The sequence below is a fragment of the Apostichopus japonicus genome, chromosome 21, assembly GCF_037975245.1.
Source record: "Apostichopus japonicus isolate 1M-3 chromosome 21, ASM3797524v1, whole genome shotgun sequence".
NCBI classification, from domain to species: Eukaryota; Metazoa; Echinodermata; class Holothuroidea; order Aspidochirotida; family Stichopodidae; genus Apostichopus; species Apostichopus japonicus.
Genome location: NC_092581.1, coordinates 19,961,380 through 19,977,316, shown reverse-complemented (window position 1 = coordinate 19,977,316; position 15,937 = coordinate 19,961,380). Strand labels below are relative to the sequence as shown.

The 15,937-nt window shown below is 38.3% G+C and overlaps 1 protein-coding gene across 2 annotated transcripts in view; it reads left to right on the top strand.

Moving 5' to 3' along the window:
* Window positions 1–15,313, top strand: part of LOC139962690 (RING finger protein 17-like) — a 38,063-nt gene extending 22,750 nt beyond the window's left edge. For both annotated transcript variants that reach the window (XM_071962877.1, XM_071962878.1), the window contains exons 25-36: window positions 181–387; window positions 1,676–1,815; window positions 3,194–4,194; window positions 5,114–5,283; window positions 5,840–5,959; window positions 6,774–6,842; window positions 7,882–8,232; window positions 9,207–9,351; window positions 9,854–9,992; window positions 10,158–10,347; window positions 11,722–11,861; window positions 14,804–15,313. In XM_071962877.1, coding sequence (XP_071818978.1) covers window positions 181–387; window positions 1,676–1,815; window positions 3,194–4,194; window positions 5,114–5,283; window positions 5,840–5,959; window positions 6,774–6,842; window positions 7,882–8,232; window positions 9,207–9,351; window positions 9,854–9,992; window positions 10,158–10,347; window positions 11,722–11,861; window positions 14,804–14,813 — 2,682 coding nt within the window. In that variant the 3' untranslated portion in view covers window positions 14,814–15,313. The remainder of the gene's footprint in view (window positions 1–180; window positions 388–1,675; window positions 1,816–3,193; window positions 4,195–5,113; window positions 5,284–5,839; window positions 5,960–6,773; window positions 6,843–7,881; window positions 8,233–9,206; window positions 9,352–9,853; window positions 9,993–10,157; window positions 10,348–11,721; window positions 11,862–14,803) is intronic.
* The last annotated feature ends 624 nt before the right edge of the window (window positions 15,314–15,937 follow it).

Here is a 15,937-nt window from a genome sequence, read left to right as displayed (position 1 = left end):
CCAAATGGAATATACTGGACATATACCTGGGATTCTTCTCATAATTATTGAAGATGAGATCTTTCGAAACCTCTTTTCACAACTAGCACATAGATTGAGATATGTTTACGGCGCTTTACAAAATCTTTGGAGATCTGTTAACAGGGCGCATCACGCAATGGTTCTACATTCCCCTCACAGGTGCTCTTCACAGATTATGGCAACAGCGAGATCCTCACCTTGAAGAATATTCGTGTGCTGGAGGAGAAGTTCGGAGAGGAGCAGCCGTTTGCTATCTGTTGTCATCTGACCGGAGTGCTCCCTGCCGGAGGTCAAGAGTGGACACAGACATCTGTACAGTTTCTGAAGGACAAACTAAATGACTTGGACTGTTACATATGCCAAAAGGTTCGTAATGAAATTTTGATGGCATGAGACTCCCGGTAGTGTTGGGTAGAGGGTACGGAATATGAATCTTGCCGTGAGAGTAGAATGTTTGGCTATAAAGTATAAACATCACGGATGGAAATATCACCAAAAGGAAACGATTACAAAGTTCAAGATGATTTGTCGTTGATTGATTCTCATCTTCTTCACTCAAATTAAAGTGAAACACTGGCCAAAGGTCGAAAAATTCAATCGCATTAATCAGTTAAATTGTATTTGACCATTATTCATGATAAATCATACCAAGTAACTTCTGATTAGAGTACAGTTTCAGGACGATGACGAAAAGTTGCCCCAGAAAGTTGAGCTAGAAAAACTAATTTGGGATGTTGTTTACCAACTGATGATTTGTAGAAGTAAAACACACCTTTTAAAAATGTTACAATTAGGACATCACTCCAAAGTGAACAGAAAAAGTTGCCAAGAAGGTATATATGCTTGCCTTGAAGAAATTGAACATCTGTTGTCTGAAATCTATTGATTAGGAACTTTGGAAGGGTTTAGATCATGTTGAATAAAATTTTGTGAATTTTTCTTTATAATGGAGGGTGAGAAAATGTGGAGTTGGCACTGTCCAGTAATGCCTTACAGTACTGGGGAATTTCTCTAGGGTAGTTATGAGGGAATTTAAGAAGCTTACAGAGTAGATTAAGTATATTTCATTCTATTACATGACAGTAAGGATGACAAACTAACATGAATATGCACAGATTATGAATATTCTGTGAATATGCTAATTCCACAGCTCACCATTTGGTTAGTATATGAAGTGATAAATGTCTGAGAAGGCAAACAAAATGGCGGCAGTGAAATAAGGTTGGGTGAAAAGGTCATTCCTTATTTTCTGACTCCGTAGATTGGAATTTTGGGAGAGATTTTCTTGCGAGTAGTAGGACGTACATATGAGCTGTCAATTCTATGCTGAAATGCTGTTTCAACAACAAAAACTGTCCTGTTTGGTTTAGACCACAGTGTGGGTTGGTAATTATAAATGATTACTCCCTGTGGTGTATTGCCAACTTGAGGTGGACAAAACGAGATTAAAAGCTTTTAACAAAAATTTGAAGTATACCTATTTCATCCCTTTTGAGGAAATTTTACCTTAATTTGTATCAGCATGCTGTTAACCTTCAGTATCCCAATAAAATGAGGCGGAAAACACCCACTTGATCAAGTTTAAAACAAATAAAAGCCGATTATGTCATTCATTAAGTGACATTATCTGTTAATCTGTGGCATCCATCCTCAGGGAGATAAACTGGATGGTTCCTTACCCGTGGACCTCCTCTATGAATTAACAGGCCAAGAGATGATCGACAGAAACACGCCTGATGAACTAGACAGCATCTCAGAGCTTCTCATCAAAGAGGGCCTTGCCCTGAGAGACAGGTAGGCCTCCAGAAACATTTATCCACATTTTTTTTGAACCACAATAAGTTGAGAATAAAGTTCCATCAAAGTAATTAAAGCAGAAATTGCCTGGCAATGAATTCTTAAATGTTAACTCTTTGGCCGCAAGCGTCTCGGAGGAACTGTGCCGTCAAATTTTTATGGGAAGTTTAGTTGTGGGTGTGAATTTGTTTTCCTTTTTTTTGGTTTTTTTTGGTTTGTTTGGTTTTGCTGTTTCTGATACAATAGATATACGAATGAATCGTTTTGTGTAGACATGAACATGGAAGCAGCTCGGCAGGAAGTTGTATTGTGGGGGTGGAGGGAGGGGAAGGGGGGGTAGGAGGGGTAGTGGGAGCATGTTGAAAAAGAGAAACAAGAGATGGGAAATTGAAGACTCAAATCTTCAGAGGATGGCTCTTTCATAATTACACTGTTGTACCTAACGATGTGTGATATGACATTTGACACTGGTGATAGCACCTTCGTTAATGAAACTTTTTTTTTTTTTCATGATCCAAACTAGATAAGCAAAAGCCAACATTTTATCTTGGCGGTGTGATTGACCAGGTGGAGATGTTTGTATGATATGAAAACTATGTGGTTTTTTACCAGTCCATCCCCTGAGTTTAAGAGAGGCTATATAAATGAAAACCTGCAGACAGAGAGATAATTAAGATTTCCTCATCATTATTATAAACTGTGTGGTATTTTAGTCCCTCACAATGATTAGAATGCCTCAGTTTCCTGTTACAGTAACAATTCATGGTCATATCGAGACTGTACTTTGCCAAGGTTTATTGAGGAATGCTGAATTTAAGTACGGTTCAGTTTACTTTCACTTGTGTAGCAACAAGGATGGAAGAAAGAACGTGAGGAGAGTGGAAGAAGCCAGATGCTTGTACAGGCAGCTCCCTCTTTATTCCACGGAATCGGTAGACAAAGATAAAGAACAGCAATTTATACAACCAGAGGAATAAATAAGAAAGAAATAGTTCACCATATGAAAGGAAGGAAAAATTGACAAAGGGAAAAGAAAAGAAAATATAACAATGGTTCTTTTAATATTTTATTGCAGAAAGTAGTTACACTCTCACACTGATTTAAATACTCTCACACTGATTAAACTATGATAAGAGGCCACTCCGTAGTTTCGCACGATGGGAATAGCGCGAAGAACAATTGGGGTAAAAATGCGAAGCATCCGATCAAACATGAATTTGTTACGTAGGCTACCACTTCCAAGCCTGACTCTCTTTTTCTTTTCCTTTTTGCAAGACACACGTACTTGATCAATGATATGGATATAGAGATAACAGTTTGATATGGATATAGAAATGACAGTTTTGAAATTGTGTAATATTCTTGATTTCTGCAGGAGGAAAAACACATCCATGTCAAAAAAGAGCAGTTCCAAGAATGACGGTGTGACTCCATTTGTGACTCCATCAGGTTTAAAGACTATTGACCATTCGTTGGAGAAGGTTAGCACGATTAGTCCTTCAAGAGATGAAGTATCTCTAACCCACCAGAGGAAGGTCTCGTCACCGATGAGGGAGGATAATATCTACACAGATCAGAACAAGTCTGCCTCAAAGGGAGATAAAAGCATCTATACAGATTTGAAGAAGACCTCCCCTAAGGGAGATAACAGCATTCAAACAGATTTGAAAAAGACCTCCCCTCAGGGAGATAAAAGCACCCATAGAGATCAGAAGAAGACCCCCTCCCCAAAGAAGGACAATAGCATTCAAGGTAGTCCGTTAAGCCAGAACCATCATTCTGTCATCAATGACAGTGGAGATAGCGGTATAGTCAACCCAGACCACGGTCCCGAGTCATCCCCTGAGCAGGGTAGTAGTGTGGACAGGGTGCCAGGTAGTAGCTTGGATAGGGTGCTAGGTAGAAGCGTGGATAGGGTGCAGGGTAGTAGCGTGGATAGGCTGCCGATGATGGTAAAGGACTCTGAGGTGAATAAAACAGCCAGTGATGATCAGGGACTACACAGTCGTGACTTGACAGGTGGTACGAGAGAGTCGCCGTACAATGCAATAATAACAGGAGATAATCTCGAAGAAGATAATCAGGAAGAAGTCTCCGCTGAAAGCCAGAAGCAGTTTGAAACTTTGACTTCACAGAAGTCTGAAGATGGAGTGAACACAGACAGTGAACACAAGGTGCATGGAACACCTATAAATAACTCAGTAGACAAGTCTGGTGGTGCTCAGTTCATGGATCAAAAAGAAGGACCATCTGGGATTACTGAGACTAAGCTTGTGGAATACCTCCCTCCCATCTTACCGGACCAGAAAGAGTCCATCATCGCTGTGTCTTTTGTCAGCCAGGAAGGACTCATTTATGGTCTTGAAGTTGAGAAATGTGAGTATCAGAAGAGGAAACTGCAGAGGAATCTTTGACCTAATATTCAATTTCAATTTGATTTATTTGTAAATATTGATTTTGGCATATATGGTCAGTAGCATGCAGTCAGGAGCATTAATGCCCACTCTGACCTACACAGTCTCTTCTGAGGTATACAGTTGTATAAAGAAACATAGCTTCATTCTCATTGAGACCTTTTATCTGACAAATATCAACACCGTCGATACATGTTAAAGCACTTTACAGGGTAAAAATGAAAAGGTTTATAAATAAAAAAATACCAAACAATAAACGAGAAATAAACCAGAACAATGTTAATCAAGGGATAAAGCATAAAGGACAAAGATTGGTCATTAAAATAAACATTTAAATAGATTATTTTTGGGACTTAAAAAACAGAAAAGTGCTGCATAAAAAAAATTAAAAAAACTCTAGAAGGGCAAACGTCCAAACTACCTGCTCAACTGTGTGGACTTGCTGCAATTGGTTGAAATGACGGTTGCACTTTTGTGTGAAGGATGCCTCCGCCACAATTAATCCATGTTTTAAAGTCACAAAGGTTAAGATCATGACAATGATCCTGAGGATAATATTCAAATTCCAATACCTGTTTCTTCATTATATTCCTTTTGTGTATAAATTTTCACGTTTTGAGACAGAAAAGCCAAAATTTAGGGGAAAGAAGAAAACATGGTTGCTCATGACCAACTTTCAGTATTGAAAGAAACAAGATTTGTTGGCATTTGCTTTATCTGTGTTATTAATGTAACCTGAAATTAAATTTGATCTTTATCATGAAACAGTACTTATAGATTTCTCATAAACTGGCCACAAAAAAAACAAAAAAACAGAAACCTGTATTGATAACCATGATCTCAGTTAACCTGTCCTTTGTTTTCTCTCTCTCACATATCAGTGAATATTTTGCAGGAAATGATGGATGAACTTCAGGTGTTTTGTCAGAAGGGATCTGGATCGCACCATCCTTCACCTCTCAGGTTAAATCAAGCGGTTTGTGCCAAATTCAACCTAGACAACAAATGGTATCGTGCGAGTGTGAGTCAAGTCTATGGAGAGAGCGCAGAGGTAGGTAACCTTAGATTCCCTGCATCACTGAATATCTTGAAGGTGAGATGGAGAGAATGGGAGGGGAGGGGAGAGGGACAGGGTGAATCCCAGAGGTGTCTGAATCAGTAAACCCATATCCCCAGAAACTTCAATACCTCCTAAAAAGTTCATGGAATGTAATTTTGTTTGCATATTTTGGGACCTAAGCAGTCTTTCATAAAAGTATTGCCTCTTTTGTGAATTATTTCTCTAGCTTTCCGCTACAGAAAAGCAGAAGTTACTTTATTAAAATTTTTACCAGGAACTTTGTATGATTGCATGCATGTTTAATTTCATATCAGTGCATTACCTCATTGGTTTGTGGTTAGGTCAATGTAACTTCATTTTGTTCTTGGCTAAATCAATTTTATTTTATTTTGTTCTTGGTTAAGTCAACTTAATTTCATTTTGTTCTTAGTTAAGTCAATTTAATTTAATTTTGTTACCTTTTTATTGTTACTCTCGTATGATTCCTCTTTCTCAAGTCATAAAGTTTATATATTTTTGTTTATATTTATCTGTTCCTCTTATTCAGGTTGTCTACATTGACTTTGGGAATAGCGAGGTAGTTCCTTTAAAAGATATTGATTTCCGTCCGTTTAGAGTGAACTTACCACAGCAGAGTCTGTGTTGCAAATTACATGGCATAACCACAGTGAGTGAAAAATACCTTCTTTCTTTCTAGTTTATCCTATATGAATGCAGTTCTTAGATTAAAACCAATATTTATGTTTAAAAGGAAAAGTATTTCACTAGAATTGGAGTATTCCCCATAGTGACATAACACAGGGGTACTCAAAGAAGCCCTGGGGTACCCCAGCAGAAAGAAAATCAATTTCAGTGGTTTGAATTAAAGAGTTTTCTGTGTCAGTATGCTGTTTCCTGTTAAACAGTTAGCTTAAAGGAGTAATAAATTGTTTGCCCACAAAATGAAATAGCTATGAATATTCTACTTATTTCAAAAATAGATGTATTTGATGTCATATCATGTCCCATATAAAAATTTGCTCCCTTCGGAAAATAACCCCAATAGAATGTGCTTAGCATATGTTGATACCCTTACTAAAAATAAATGTATCTTTGGGGTGAGTGACATATTCATGCCAAGTACCCAGGCAAGTAACATAAATATAGTTCAAACCATTGCTCTAGTCAAATAATGGATAATGGAGGTGGCATCAGAAACACTGTAACATCAGAAACACTGAAGAAACATCGGTGTGACTTGTCCGTCCAAAGTAAGACGGTTGTTGCAACCATCACAAATCCACAGCTTTTTTCCATTTGGCTAATAACTGGTTTTAAAATCACAGCTTTCCACACCAATACGAAGAATATAACTATGAGACTCCAGAGACTAGAGATCAATAGCCTTGAGCGAGCCTGATGACTTGTGCCTCTGAATACATCTTTAATGTTAATGTTCATCATTAATGTTCTTCATGCAACCAAATCTTATTTTTCTGCAGTTATCCTCGGAGAAGATGTTCATCTTGGCTCAAATGGTGACAGAGCAAACCTGTTCAATCATTATCAAGGTATAAACGCATCGAATATTTAATTACATTGTTTTAAGTCGCGTTAATCACCCTCGTCCCTAAATTTAATGATTATGTTTTCTTGCAAGAATGTTGATTTTTAAAAATTCTGGAAGATTCGTGTCAGTGGCCTGAAAAATATAAGCCATGGAAGTATTTAGTCTTGCTTTTGGCATTGAGTGGCAGCAGCTGTATTAACTATTTACACGTGTAAAAGCAGAATATTGAAAGAGAACTTCTTTTCTGCTGGAATGGAATCCAAACCACATTTCAACAATATAAAATTGCTATTCTCCAAGCTATTATCCAGCACATAGAACGATGCCTAGTGGGCCATTCACATTGCTCTGAAAGTGGGAGGGGGGAGGGGGAGGGGGGTAATGGTGAGAGAATGGGTGGAGAAAAGTAGAGAACAACAACCAACTATAGTTAGTGATGATAAGCATAAGACCAAAAGGTAGATGTTAGGGACACGAAAGTCATAGTCAAATTGGAACGTATAATATAATAGTTTGGTAATCATAGCATCGTTGAAAGTACCTTACATTCCACACCTAGGTTGTCATGGTTACCTTCTCAGTGGTATAACTAGATTAACTTATCATATTTGTCACAATTTCAGTTATAAAAGAAGCAGAAGGGGTAAAAAGAATCAATCGGGGACAAAGAAAGATTTTAAAGGTTTTCCTTTCTAAATTCATTCATTAAAATTGAAAATTTCATAAAATACACATTTTTGCAATTGAATGCTTTTTCATATTGCATGAAGAGTGATATCAACGAGCCTCTTCTTTGGTCAAGATGCTCACTGACAATATTATTTTATTTCAGGATTTGGAGAATTTTAAGGGCCGGATTTCCCAATTTTTCAATGATATGGAGTTTTTTCCCTGTATTTTCATCTTATTTCAGGGGTCTATTTGTTGTGATTTATATTAATAATTTGTTCTATAGGGTCCAACAAGAAGTTACCAGTGTAGTAACAAATTTGTAATATCAGCGTCCGTCAGTATTTTGCAAATTTTCCTTCATTTTCTAGAATTCACCAGCTGTGGGTGAGCCCATGGATGTTGACATGTGCCTCCCTACCGGTGAGAATGTCCCACAGTTGCTCGTCCTGGAAGGCCTCGTTTCGTCCACCCATCCTCAACCACAGCAAAAGAAAGAGAATACCCTTCCAGAGGCAGAAATCTTCGACGAGGATGATTTGGATTTCATGGATGCAGCCGAGTGTAATAGGATTTCTTTGAGCCCGCAGTGCCCTCCTGGTTTGAAAACATCTCCACCAGAAGATGGAGTGTCCTTACCGTCAAAGTTCCAGCAGTTACAGTTTCCCCTCAACTGGAAGGAGTTCCTTGCTGAGGTTCCCTGTATTGAGACACCAGATTTGGTACGTTTGGTTTTATCTGTAACAGTGATGGCCAGGTTGAACATCATGCTGTGATACTACTGTAAAATCATGTAACAGTATGTCCTATTTGATATGTTTGAGACGATTGGCTTATCAGTACGTTTAGTTTTGTCTGTAACAGTGATGGCAAGGTAGAATGTCATGCTGTGATACTACTATTAAATCCTGTAACAGTATGTCCTATTTGGTACGTTGAGACAATGGGTTATCAGTATGTGTGGTTTTGTCTGAAACAGTGATGGCAAGGTAGAATGTCATGCTGTGATACTTAGCTGTCAAATCATGTTACAGCACGTCATATTTGGTACGTTTGGGACGATTGTCTTATCAGTACGTTTAAGTTTGTGTGTAACAGTGATGGCAAGGTAGAACGTCATGCTGTGGTACTACTGTCAAATCATGTTACAGCACGTCATATTTGGTACGTTTGGGACGATTGGCTTATCAGTACGTTTAAGTTTGTGTGTAACAGTGATGGCAAGGTAGAACGTCATGCTGTGATACTTAGCTGTCAAATCATGTTACAGCACGTCATATTTGGTACGTTTGGGACGGTTGTCTTATCAGTACGTTTAAGTTTGTGTGTAACAGTGATGGCAAGGTAGAACGTCATGCTGTGATACTACTGTGAAATCATGTATCAGCATGCCACATTTGAGTTCATGGCCTCACCACAAAATTAGCAAAAGAGGTAATCATACATTTTGCAAGTGTTACAACTGCATAGGCTTACTATAGCTAGCCTAACAGCTACAGCATTGATCCTGATTAGTGTGTAGGCTTCATATATAGTAAACCATACAATGTATTTTGGTCTTTGGCATAAGGTCTGGAATTGTTGATTTGTTCAATAGCCAATATTTCATACTTGTGTGTGTCTGTGAGACCTAGTATATACCTAAAAGCCTCATGTGTGCTTCTGTGTTGATGTCAGTCTGTCCGTCTGTTTATAGGTCTATCTCCAGTATTCAACCACCTTCAGAGATGGACCTTACCAAGACCATGACTTGATGCTTCTCTACGATCAGTTTGTGAAGCTCCATGCAGAATTGAATAAATTAGCTTTATCTCTACCAGAGGTTTCACATCCAAAACCAGGTATGTCTCAATCTAATGGCTCTATCACCCCTATTATCACCCCTATAGACACCCCTATTGCACCTCACACCAGGAGCATGAAGACCCCACTCGGTCCAATACCCCTGTTAGCTTGACAGCAGTAGTAAGTCAATCTTCCATAAGTGCACCTCTTATCAGGTGTATGCATATCTCCCTCACCCTAGAGCCCAGGTAAGTTTTGAACATTTCACACCAGGTGCCTGAAGACCACAGTTAATCTATAAGTCCAGTTGCCTTTAAAGCAGTAACTTTAATTTTACACATCCTTATGCTATAACATGTGTCTGGTTTCACTTTATCATTTGAAAGCACGAATCAAACGTAGAAACACCATGCAGAGGATTTGTTAAATTGGAAATGATTTTCATAAATGTTGTTTGGTATTCAGTCTGTAAGCTGATACTGGAGCTGTTTGAAAACAATGCACACTTGATGACGTCCGTCGCCTTGGATTACGAAATATCCAATTTTGTTCCAACAGGTATGCCTTGCCTCACTTACTACAACACGGACAAACAGTGGTACCGCGGAGAGATTCTTTCGGTTCAAGAGAGCACCAATATTCTCTGTACAGTTCGTTTTGTGGACTACGGTACAGTTGAGAATGTGCCGTTAAATAAGTGAGTTTGATTCTTATTTTTGCCACCATTTTCAAGGTCAGTTTCATAGTTTCTTCTTGAAAGGTGTTTACAAGCAAATAACAATCATAGTTTGTACTCAAAACAATTTTGGAATGTTACATCTCAGACAACACAGTTACCTGTACGTTTGTATTTCCTGTTCAGATTATGTCAACTCCCCGAGAAGTATCTAGAGTTACCGACACAGTGCAGACTCTGTAAGATCGAAGGATTGAAAGCGCCCTCTCAGATACCTCCCAATTTTCCCATCTCTGAGAATTCCAATTGGCCCGTAGCCTCGTCAAATGCCATGGTTCAGCTGATCAAAAATAAAATATTCCTGGCTACTATTCTGGTGAGTTTTAAATGATTTGTTTAATATTGTAGTCCATTCATTCTTTGATTCTATCTTGTGATACTCTCTGTATATTTTTACCTCCCTTGTCACTTTTCTCTTCCTTCCACCAATTCAATTTCCATTTTACACTTAAAAAACACCTCATAGTAACAGTCCTAGATTTAACCTAACTTTAAACATAATGAAAAACTCTAAAAGCCCAACTGGTTGCTTGGAGACCCAAAATGTATTCTGCTATTGCATAAAATGAAAACTGTGTATTTACAAGTCACTCCTGTCATTGTGTGATGACATAAAAACATTTCAATTTTAGAGTATTTGGGAGTTCACATAAAGTACATCAAATATTTGATGAGGCTGTATCACTTCTCAACAACCTTTGTCAAACTTGTCCTGCCTCATTTATATTACTCGTAATGTGTTCTTCCAAACCAATCTTATCTTAACTGCTTCTTAGCGGTGATTTTAGCGATGAAGTTATACAGAGAAGCATACATAATAAGGAAACCATTATTGCCTTGCAGTCTGTATCTTGCTACTTTTAGATAGTGGAAGCACCCCCTCTATGGGCTTAAACATCAACAGTAAGACAGGGATCATAACTCCAGTTAGGTCTATGTAGTGGATGCATGTCGTAGACTGTAGCATCTTGTTTTGTCATTATGTTGTTGTTAATAATCCCCATATATATATTGACATAATACCCAGTGAGATAAATAGCAATGATAAGAATTCTTGTATCGTTGTAACGATGTTGTGCTAGTAGTCCCGCATACAATTTTTTTTAAGCTAATAATTTCATCATAGTGATGCTATGAAGTTCGTACTGCATATATGTATATATGTATGATATATGAAATACTGGGTTTGATGGAGAGGGTAGGGACAGGGGACCCAACCTATGATCATTGAAATATATACAGTACAAGAAAAAATCCAGCTAACACACACAAAAAAAGCAATCTTAAAAAATGTCATGAATTTTATTGATGTTAAAGACGAAAGGGATTGAGAATAGTTTGGCCAACAATCTTACCTCCCCTTCCCCCTCCCCATTTGTCATGCTGACCCTTATTGATACCTATTGAAACTAAAGTAGGAGTGTTAGCTCAGTGGTTAACTATGGTGCCTTTTAATCATAAGGTCCCCGGTTCGAGTCACTCCCAGATTAATGTATGTTGTCCAGTTACAGAGTTGTTGACAATTAATAGTCATGGACATTAGATATGAATGTAAGAGACTGACATCGGTCAGCTTGCGGCTTTGATAAGCCAATGAGGCTTCTTCGCGAGAGGCCTGCTTGCAGGGGGAGAATCTGCTTGCAGGAGGATCTAATATACATACATACATAGCTTCATGTTCCATTTCCAGGAGGATGGACTGGTCCCCATAATCAGCCTCTATTCATGTCAGTTCGTTAACGGTGGAATTCAGAGAGGGGTTCCCATGTTCCTCAGCCTCATAGAGACAGGGCTCGCTGATGTCGGCGTCGGTTTCTCAGACTACTCCAGGTAATCAAGTGTCAAATTTTGAAACTTAAACCTGCACTGTTTCATGTCAAACTTGCTATTCAAACTTTTATACATCTCGATAAGCCTGCGACTGAGAAACTTATTCATGCTGTAATCTCGAGTAGGCTTGATTATGGCAATTCTCTTCTATTTGGTGTAGCTATATCCCAACTATCGAGATTGCAAAGGACCCAAAACACGGCTGCTTGAATCTTCCATAGGGAAAACAGGTTTAACTCCCATCACTCCTATACTGGAAGAACTACACTGGTTACCAATAAGACTGCATTGACTACAAAATCCTTATTCTAGCTATTCGTGGCATTAAAACCTACCTTAATGTACCCCAACCTACCTTAATGTTCTCTTTTATCAGCAAGCTAAATGTAGACCAGTACGTTGGCATTATCAATTTCAACTTCAGGTTCCAATGTCACGTACAAGATCTTTTGGTGACCGTAGTTTTCTGAATGCTGCACCGCATTTATGGATCTCCCTCCCGGTTGAAATTAGGTCTTTAGATTCTATTATTCAATTCAAGCGCTGTCTTAAAACTTTTCTTTTCTCTCAACTTTATTAGTGTTTGCACATTCAGCACCCGTAAAGCGCATCGAACAACTTTTGTTGGAGTATATAAGACTAGTTATTAATATTATTGTTATTATTGTTGTTGCCTATAGTTACAAGTTTAGTACATCAATAACATCATAAATTGGTATTTTTTATCCTGCCTTTATTAAACTTTTAATAATGAAACTATTTATTGTTAAAAAAGTGGATTTAAGCTTTATTTACATTCTTGTTTCTCTGCTTACATAGCAATGGTCGGCCTTTCCATATTTCAAACCATTCGGCAGTTTGTCATCTTTATAGGGAATTATTTGAAATTTAATTTTCTTCCAAAATAACATTGGAAAACTCCTAAACCATAAAAAATGATGCTCTCTCCTACATTCAGGCCTGATATGAATGTATATGTTAATTTCTTGTTTGCAAACTCTCACAGGAAATTAACATGTATGTTTATTAGGTTAACACTCCTATGGTTACGAGCCATTCCATACATTTCAAACCTTCCAGTATTCCGTCATCCTTATTGGGATTTATTATTTAAACTTTTTTTTTTCCAAATAATGTCAGAAAACTCCTAAACCATAAAAATGGTGTTGGCTCCTGCATTCAGGCCTCATTTGCATATATGTGTTAACTTCTTGTTTGCAACCTCTAGTCTGTGTAAAAATTAGTAAATGGATACAATTTGTTGTTGTCTAGTGATAGTTGCTCTTGATAAAATCATATTTTGATGCGTTCCTTACAGTTTATTGCAAATTTGCATATTTAATTTCTTTCTGAGGCCCTGACTTGATAAGTTTGTCTTGTTCATTTTGTAGCTCAGTTGACGAATATTTATGTTCTATAGACTCTTCAAAAATGGAAACCAAAGTAGGTTAGATATATATGTTACCTGAATAAATCTGAGGCTTTGCACTTTTCTTTAAAGTATATTAAAGTGTATTTTGTGGTTAAACAAAATATTTGCCTCCCCCCAACCCACATTATTCTTTCCCTTTTGATTCCCTGTTGTCAACTAGAAAATGTCTGTTTTATTACTCTTGCCCCGAGGGAGGGCCTCACACTTTGTCAAATCTTTGCCCAAAACTGTCAGGTCGCTATCAAATTGTCACTTATATCAAGTAGCTGCATTCAGCATAGTGCAAACATGATCTGAAGTCTACCCCTGAGGGAGGTAATTTTCAGCCAAGCATATATGAAGTTCATTTATGATCCGTTATCGATTTGTTATATCATTAGATTGGAATCATTGGAGGAGTTTCTTTTCAAGGTCAGATATCATGTCTGTACTGTACTTCAGTGGAAAATCTCACAAAATTTGTCATATTGACACCTCGGCATATTGTTATCTGGATCGTTACTTTCGGTTATTACATTATTTTTTGGCAGTTTTGGCATGAACATTTGTTACTCTTTTGAAGTGTCTAACTTTGTAATTTTCAAAGAGATATAATAATATTTCACTTCTTGATCAAGTAAAATTTTTGATAATTTTGTATTTCCACTTTCATTAAATTTGTACCAGTTTACCCAAGATTGATTTGTTACTATCACTTGAAATGATAGCTACAAAGGAGACAAAATTATCCTAAGAAATATTGATGTTGCTGATTTATTAGTCTGTAGCTCTTTACACCCACCCACTTTCCTCTCTCATCCACCCACTATCCACTCCCTCCCACCTGCTCTCCTCTCCCGCCACTCTCCTCTCCTAACTGCTCTCCTCACTCATCCGCTCTCCACTCCCTCCCGCTCTCCACTCCCACCTGCTCTCCCACCCACTCCCCCTCCCCATTCTCCTCTTTCAGCCACTTTAGTCTCCAAACTACTCTACCACTCACTCCCCACTCTCACCTCCTCTCCTCTACCACCCTCTCTTCTCCCCCACCAACTCCACTCTCCTCCACACACTCTCCCACTCAATTTCCTCTCCCATTCTCCTCTCCCATCCACTCTCCTCTCCCATTCCCTCTCCCTCCTCTCTCCCATTCTCCTCTCACCATTCTCCTACCCTACCTACTCTCCCACCCACTCTCCCTCTCCTCTCCCACCCAATCTCCCCAACCCAATGTCCACTCCCACCCACTCACCTCTCCCTACCACTCACATCCCCCCTCCACTCTCCTCTCACCCATTCTCCTCCCCCACCTACTCTCCCACCCACTCTCCTCTCCCACCCAATCTCCTCTCCCACCCAATCTCCTCCACCACCTAATGTCCACTCCCACCCACTCACCTCTCCCTACCACTCCTTTCCCACCCACTCTCCTCCACCACCCACTCTCCTCCCAAAGATTTACTTTTATTCTGTATAGATATATGGTGTACTGTTGTCTTACTCTAATTGTCTGTATTTTCTTCTCTTTAAGCAACCGATAAGAAACTGTGAAGTGATATAAGAGAAAAAAATGAATCAAGAACCTTGACGGCCAGAGGATTCTATGAGAGTCAGCGATCAAGGCTTGGACTTGTGTCAAAAAAAAGAGAGAAAAATGAACTACCAACGCTTTTATTTTGTCTTTACTGCTTTTGTGTTCTAGTTAGCAAGATTCTTGTAAAGAGATCCAACTCAAGTTGTAATTTACAAGGTAGAAATAGTCAGCAGGCACATTTGGTTTTGCATGCTCTGTACTCTGTAACCTGTATACTTTATTTTGATCATGTTACGTGGTACCCTTTATATTTCCAGTTTCTTTTGAGGAAACCAAAAACGAATATCTTAAATAAAGCACTATATATGGGCAAGAATGAACATGGGGTTGTTGCACTTGAAAAGGTCATGATCTCTTTCACTTTGTTTTATTTTAAGACTGAAGTTTAGTGAAAATGGGGTTATAAAGTTACATATTCTACTGAGTTTCTTGAAACTTTTGCAAAAAGTTATCAAGTAAGGATTTATGTAAACGACCATTGCTGTTGAATTACAGTTTCATAAGTTATTACAAGTATGTATTCGTTGCTGATTACTCTCATATTAACAAACAAGAAACAGGTAACGTTGTGTAGTCTCAGGATCCACCAAAGAATGTTTGTTGGACCAAACAGAATTTAGAAAGTTTGCAAGTCGCCAGAACGGTAATCCACATGCTGTTTTCGATGTCAGGTGCATATTTGCAGGCTGTGAGAAACATATAGTTGGGTTAATTTGATTGCATTTACAAGAGCAATGCTCATTTATTCTGGAGTTTGATTTTGGTAGGAGTTTAATGTTAACACATGACGAAGCATTTAGAAATGTTACATGCAGTTAGACTTTAGATGTTGTTATTTAAACTCTCCTCGCATTTAAGTTATCTGAAAAAAACATCCAGGTATGAAATATAACCTTTGACCCTTTCATGAACCAATGAAATGGGTTGTAACGTCTGTATGTTGAGCTGTTGTGTATGACTATATTGTACTTGAGGAGTAAAGAGGAACCTGTATGATCAACTCCCCCTTCTGACTCCCCTGATTAATTTTTCAAATGTCAGGACCCCCAATTAGTTGAAGCCTGGGCCTGA